The sequence below is a fragment of the Coffea eugenioides genome, unplaced genomic scaffold (genome assembly GCF_003713205.1).
Source record: "Coffea eugenioides isolate CCC68of unplaced genomic scaffold, Ceug_1.0 ScVebR1_1399;HRSCAF=2241, whole genome shotgun sequence".
In the NCBI taxonomy this organism is placed as follows: Eukaryota; Viridiplantae; Streptophyta; class Magnoliopsida; order Gentianales; family Rubiaceae; genus Coffea; species Coffea eugenioides.
The window spans coordinates 1-7,355 of record NW_020861797.1 but is presented as its reverse complement, the minus strand read 5'-3'; the positions used below and the strand labels follow the sequence as shown (position 1 = coordinate 7,355).

The following is a 7,355-nucleotide window of genomic DNA, read 5'->3' as shown; positions in this document are numbered from 1 at the left end:
CGAGGTATGAAATAACTTGAGATTGCAGTATTTTGAAATCGTTTCCGATCTTGAACGAAACTGAGGAAAATTTGCCCCAGTTTGATCGGATTTTCTCTCTTTGCATTTTCTTCATTGCATTTTCCTCACTTTTTGCATTTTTCTTTAAAAACTAAATTTGCCCCAGCGTGGGGTTTTTCTTTTTGATCATCTCTCTTTCAAAATAAATTTGCCCCAGTGTGGGGTTTGCAATTCTCAGGGTTATCAAACGAAAATTTGTCAATTCTGATGGCTCAAAGGGGACAAGTAGAGATAAAATGTTTTAAGTGTAAAAGAAGATGGCCTGACTTGCATTTCGCCATTTGCATGAATTTCTAAAGAAAATTTGCATGATCAAATGAAAAACCTCTTGCACATGTCTGAGTTGATGGGTTGAGGGAATGTTCGTCCATCCATTTCTGCCAAAATAAGTGCTCCGCCAGGTAATACCTTTTGGACAATGAACGACCCTTGCCAATTTGGAGCAAATTTGCCTTTAGCTTCATCTTGCATTGGCAAAATCCGCTTTAGTACTTTGTCACCTTCTTCGAATGCACGCCGATGGACTTTTTTGTTGTAGGCCCGGGCCACACGTTTCTGATAGCACTGACCATGACAGATAGCATTGAACCGCTTTTCATCGATCAAAGTCAATTGCTCATGGCGCTGCTTTATCCAATCAGCCTCCTCCGATTTAGCTTCCATGAGGATTCGTAGCGAAGGGATTTCAACTTCAGCTGGTAATACAGCTTCCATTCCATACATGAGTGAATATGGCGTTGCCCCAGTCGATGTCCGGATAGAAGTCCGATACGCCATTAATGCATAAGGCAACTTTTCATGCCAATCGCGATGCCTTTCAGTCATTTTGCGAATAATCTTCTTCAAATTCTTGTTTGCGGCTTCCACAGCTCCATTCATCTGAGGCCTATAAATGGCAGAGTTGCGGTGTCTGATTTTGAACTGCTCACATAATCCGTCTACCATGTCATTGTTCAAATTCTTGGCATTGTCTGTAATAAGCGTTTCGGGTACTCCAAAGCGACAGATGATGTGATCTCTCAAGAAATTGGCAACCACTTTCTTCGTTACATGTTTGAATGACTCCGTTTCAACCCATTTGGTAAAGTACTCAATTGCCACCAATATAAATCGATGTCCATTTGAAGCGGGAGGATCAATTGTACCAATCACGTCCATACCCCACATTGAACAGGGCCATGGGGCGATCATACTATGCAATTCAGTGGGTGGAACACGTATAACGTCACCATGCATTTGACATTTTATACATCTCCGGACAAAATCTATACAATCACGCTCCATAGTAAGCCAGAAGTATCTGGTTCTCATGATTTTCTTTGCTAGCAAATGGCCATTCATGTGAGGTCCACAAACGCCACTATGCACTTCTTTCATCATATATTGAGCTTCGTCTTCATCAATGCACCTTAAAAGGTTCAAATCTGAGGTTCTTTTGTATAAAACTTCTCCACTCAAGAAAAATTTTGAAGCCATTCTACGCAGAAAACCCTTGTCCTTTGCACTAGCATGCAGAGGGTAAGATCCAGTTTTGAGAAACTCCTTAATATCATTATACCAAGGAATATTGTCAGAGGACTTGTCTACAACCCAACAGTGGGTAGGCTTGTCTTGAAGTTGAATATGAATAGGTTCGATCCTCAATTCATCTGGATACTGGATCATAGAAGCTAAGGTGGCCAAAGCATCAGCAAATGCGTTTCGGGCTCGCGGGAGATGTCTGAACTCCAAATTTTGAAATTGCTTGGCCAGAGTGAGCAAACTACAATGGTAGGGCAAAATTTTTTGAATCTTTGGTTACCTACTGCTTCAAGGTTTGGTGCACGAGCAAATCTGAATCACTGAAAGCTATCAACTCTTTGATTTCCATTTCTAAAGCCATTTTGAGACCGAAAATGCAGGCTTCATATTCAACCATGTTGTTTGTGCAGGCAAATTGCAATTTGGCAGCGGCAGGGTAGTGCTTCCCTTCGGGTGAAACCAAAACAGCTCCAATTCCAGCTCCGAGGGAATTCGAAGCTCCATCAAAGAAAAGCCTCCATTCAGAGCTTTGCTCACTTATATCGTCCGTGGCGCCTACAAATAAGACTTTCTCATCAGGGAAATAAGTATGAAGTAGTTGATAATCTTCATCCCTTGGATTTTCTGTCAAATGATCAGCTATAGCTTGCCCCTTGACAGCCTTCTGTGAAGTGAAAACAATATCAAACTCTGAGAGAATTATCTGCCATTTAGCCAGACGTCCAGTTAGCATCGGCTTCTCCAAGAGATACTTCAAAGGATCAGATCGGGAAATAAGATAAGTGGTATGGCTCAACAGGTAGTGTCTCAGCATTTGAGCTGCCCAGGCCAATGCACAGCAGCTTTTCTCAATGAATGAATAATTAGCCTCATACTGCGTGAACTTCTTGCTTAAATAGTAAATGGCTTGCTCCTTCTTTCCAGAGTCATCATGCTGCCCAAGGACACAACCAACTGCTTCTTCAAGCACAGATAGGTACATGATTAATGGTCGACCCGGCTTGGGTGGCACCAAGACTGGCGGATGTAACAAATAATCTTTGATTTTATCAAAAGCTTGTTGGCATTCTTCACTCCAGTACAACGGCACATTCTTTCTCAACAATTTGAACAACGGCTCGCATGTGGTAGTTAGCTGGGCAATGAATCTCCCAATAAAATTGATCTTTCCTAAGAAACTTTTCACGTCCTTCTGAGTTTTCGGGACTGGCATATCTCGAATTGCTTTGATTTTTGCTGGATCTATCTCTATGCCTCTTTTACTGACAATGAAGCCCAACAGCTTACCAGCTGGTGCTCCAAAGGCGTACTTTGCAGGATTTAGCTCAAATTGTACTTTCGCACCTTTCTTACAGCTTCTTCAAATCACCAAATGGTCCTTCTACTCTTTTAGACTCCAATTCCAGCTCCGAGGGAATTCGAAGCTCCATCGAAGAAAAGCCTCCATTCAGAGCTTTGCTCACTTATATCGTCCGTGGCGCCTACAAATAAGACTTTCTCATCAGGGAAATAAGTATGAAGTGGTTGATAATCATCATCCCTTGGATTTTCTGCCAAATGATCAGCTATAGCTTGCCCCTTGACAGCTTTTTGTGAAGTGAAAACAATATCGAACTCTGAGAGAATTATCTGCCATTTAGCCAGACGTCCAGTTAGCATCGGCTTCTCCAAGAGATACTTCAAAGGATCAGATCGGGAAATAAGATAAGTGGTATGGCTCAACAGGTAGTGTCTCAGCTTTTGAGCAGCCCAGGCCAATGTACAGCAGCTTTTCTCAATGAATGAATAATTAGCCTCATACTGCGTGAACTTCTTGCTTAGATAGTAAATGGCTTGCTCCTTCCTTCCAGAGTCATCATGCTGCCCGAGGACACAACCAACTGCTTCTTCAAGCACAGATAGGTACATGATTAATGGTCGACCTGGCTTGGGTGGCACCAAGACTGGCGGATGTAACAAATAGTCCTTGATTTTATCAAAAGCTTGTTGGCATTCTTCACTCCAGTACAAAGGCACATTCTTTCTCAACAATTTGAACAACGGCTCGCATGTGGCAGTCAACTGGGCAATGAATCTCCCAATAAAATTGATCTTTCCTAAGAAACTTTTCACGTCTTTCTGAGTTTTCGGCACTGGCATATCTCGAATTGCCTTAATTTTTGCTGGATCTATCTCTATGCCTCTCTTACTAATAATGAAGCCCAACAATTTACCAGCTGGTGCCCCAAAGGCGCATTTCGCAGGATTTAGCTTCAAATTGTACTTTCGCAACCTTTCGAACAGCTTCTTCAAATCAACCAAATGGTTCTCTGCTCTTTTAGACTTGATTATGATGTCATCCACGTAGACCTCCATCTCCCGGTGGATCATATCATGAAACAGGGTGGTCATGGTCCTTTGATACGTAGCTCCGGCATTCTTTAGACCAAATGGCATCACTCGGTAGCAAAACGTGCCCCAAGGGGTGATAAAAGCAGTCTTCTCCCTATCCTCTTCTGCCATCAAAATCTGGTGGTATCCAGCGAAACAATCACAAAAAGATTCAATCTCATGCCCAGCGGTATTGTCCAGGAGAATGTGAATATTTGGCAGAGGAAAATCATCTTTAGGACTGGCCTTATTGAGGTCTCTGTAATCAACACAAACTCGTACCTCTCCATTCTTTTTTGGAACAGGGACTGGATTCGAAAGCCAAATAGGGTAATGGGAAACAATGATAATGTTGGTTTTGAGTTGTTTTTCGATTTGCTCTTTTATTTTGAGGCTCATATCTGGTTTGAATTTTCGGGATTTTTGTTTTACGGGTGGAAAAGTAGGGTCTGTGGGCAACTTATGCACTACCACATCAGTTGAAATACCAGTCATATCATCATAGGACCATGCAAATACATCCTGGAACACAGTCAAGAATTCAAGCATCTCCTTTTTCTGCCTCTCATTCAAATGAATACTAATTTGCACCTCCTTAACTTCATCTTTAGTGCCAATGTTAACCTTTTCTGTTTCTTCCAGGTTCGGTTTTGGTTTCTCCTCATATTGTTCAAAATCCTTTGCAAAAGAATCGAATACCTCCTCATTATCACTCTCGCTTTGGAGCTCGGATTCCCAGACCTCCAAGTCGTGAGTGATATAGAGATTGCCATTATTGAATTCCAGAATAGTGATATCCAAAGGGTCAAATGGTTTTATTTTTGGCCATCTGAAAGAATTAACGAATGTGGGATAATAAGCAAACAAATATACAACAAACAAATGAACAAGCAATATGACAGAAATATAAACAAAACAACATGACAAGAACAACTTGTGCATTTTCATAAACCCTTTGATTGAAAGCGAAAAACCAAAAAACAAGCGGGAATGAAATGAAAACTTAACAATATTTTCACGTGCAAACTTTAGTCAAAGGTAAAGATGCTTTCATTAGCTATTTACAGATGCAGAAGTATTTTCAGGAATTCGTATGAATGACAAACCCCTTTAAGTTTACCGAAACTCCTTCCGAATGGGCAGAAACTCGGCTGTCCAATTGGAAATGGATCCTTCAGGGACGTCGGGAAACTCGGCCTCAGCTGGGAAACTGTCTTCAAATGTCGCCCCAACGAACAATTGGGCCAAACTAGTTTCGATTCCGTCAACTGGGTTAATCTCTGATGTGATCACCTCGGTCGGTCGTGGAAAAGTATAATGCAGTGGTGGAATATCAAGGGCCCTTGGCCTGCCTTCTTTCTCTGCTCTCTTGCATTCCTTCATTTCTTTGATGTCTCTAGCGGTTGGTCGGAAACCCAAACCGAATGAATCCTTTTTCTCCACAATTTTCACTGGCTTCAGAATTCCTTGCAGATCACGTCCCAGCCCTTTATCAAACTCATATCCTCCGCGGATCATTTCCTTAGCCATCATGACACTGGCCTTTGACAAAGCTCGTTCCTCTTTTGTTATCCAACTTACGGAGACGATATCAGCTGTGCTATGAGGGGTTACTATGGCGCTTCGGCTACCATCTTCTTTGGACCCAGAATCAGCAATCACGAGGCAATCCTCCTCGGCAAAGATAGTTATCAATTTGTCATTTACTATGAATTTCAACAATTGATGCAATGAAGAAGGCACAGCTCCGGACTTATGAATCCACGGCCTTCCAACCAAAACATTATAAACACTAGGAAAATGCATGACTTGGCAAGCTATCTGAAACTGTGCGGGCCCCATCTCGATGACTAAATCCACTTCTCCTATAGGTTCCCTTCGTGCTCCATCAAAACCTCTAACTATGGTCCCTGAGGGCCTCAGCTTGATATCTTGCAACCCTAGCTTTTCCAAGGTACTCCAAGGGCAGATATTAAGCGCAGATCCATTGTCAATCAACACCTTTGGCAAAATTTTCCCGTTGCAACTCACAGCTATGTACAGAGCCTTGTTATGTCCAATGCCTTTTGCCGGTAATTCATCATCAGAGAAAGTAATTTGTTTTGTAAATAACACACTCCCAACCACATGTGAGAAATTAGCAACCGAAATGTCCTTAGGGATTTGAGCTTTGGTCAGCATTTCGAGCAACGCATCCCTATGCATATCCGAAGAAAAGAGCAGATCCAACATGGATATTTGGGCGGGCGACTTGCTTAGCTTCTCGACTACAATATATTCACTTCTTTGGAGCCTTTTAAGAAAATCCAAGGCTTCCTTCTCAGTAACTGTTGGTTTAGCAGGCAGCTCGGGGTTATTTACTTGAATCGGAACGGTAGCTCCAAACGGACTTGCAATCCTCCCAGATCTGGTGACCACTGACACCTCTTCTTTGGCAATTGACTTTTCTCCAATTTGTATGACAGGTTCATCGTAGTTCCACGGCACTCGCTGCAAACTCAAAACAGGCTCCTGCTCTGGGAATTCGATGACCACTGGCTCCAAAGCCTTGCTCTCAGCTAGAGTGAGATCCAAAATAAAAGGTCTTTTATCCTCCTCAAATGGCACCTCCATTATAAATGGTTGGTCTGTGACCCCAAACACCTCAGCTTCCCTTGCCAATTTCTGGACTTGCTCCTCATACTCTGCGTCGTCCAGAATGACCCCAATGGTATTAGCGTGTTCAGGCAAGGGGTTCCTATTTATATTCGTCCCTTGTGCCTCCTTTTTCCTAATTACAATCTCTCTGGCTTCAATCATATCTTGAATTCTATGCTTAAGAGCCTTGCAATCAACAGTCGAATGTCCGGGTGCCCCTGAATGATAAGCACAGACAGCTTGTGGGTTATACCAAGCGGGCATGCCATATGGATAGGTAGGAGGGGGTACCATACCAATTTTCCCGGCGGCCTTCAATTGGTCTAGAGGCCTGCCTGAATTGGTAAATGTATGGTTAGGGGGTCGGTTGTAAGGTTCAGGAGGTTGAGGATGGCTGTAAACAGGTCTATTTGGGGGAGGAAATCATGGGTTATATGGAGGGCGAGGTCGGTTTTGGGGTGGATTTGGTTGAGAGATTTGAAAAGGGGCTAAAGGTGGGTTAGGATAACTTGGGCGAGGTCGAGGGTGATGGATATTGGTAGTATATACATGGTGCGGGTTTGAATAATAAGGGTAATGTGGTTGGTAGGTTGGATTGTGTTGGTATCGGGGTTTGGGTGAAGGGTTCTGGTCCCAGATAAAAGTTGCATCCCCCTCTTTCTTTTTAAACTGCGGCTTCTTTCCACTGCTTCCTTGCCCTTGCAAAGCTTCTACCTGTGATTTTAGGGCAGAGATGTTAACAATTTTTCCGGCTCTCACAAAATCAT

At 42.8% G+C, this 7,355-nt stretch overlaps 1 protein-coding gene across 1 annotated transcript; it reads right to left on the bottom strand.

The window, feature by feature from the left end:
- Positions 1–372: 372 nt before the first annotated feature.
- On the bottom strand, positions 373–6,882 carry LOC113755293. Its single transcript, XM_027299331.1, is given in 6 exon segments — positions 373–787; positions 896–1,252; positions 1,340–1,848; positions 1,850–2,009; positions 3,011–4,503; positions 5,245–6,882. Coding segments are annotated over 6 exon segments (4,572 nt in total).
- Between the last annotated feature and the right edge of the window lie 473 nt (positions 6,883–7,355).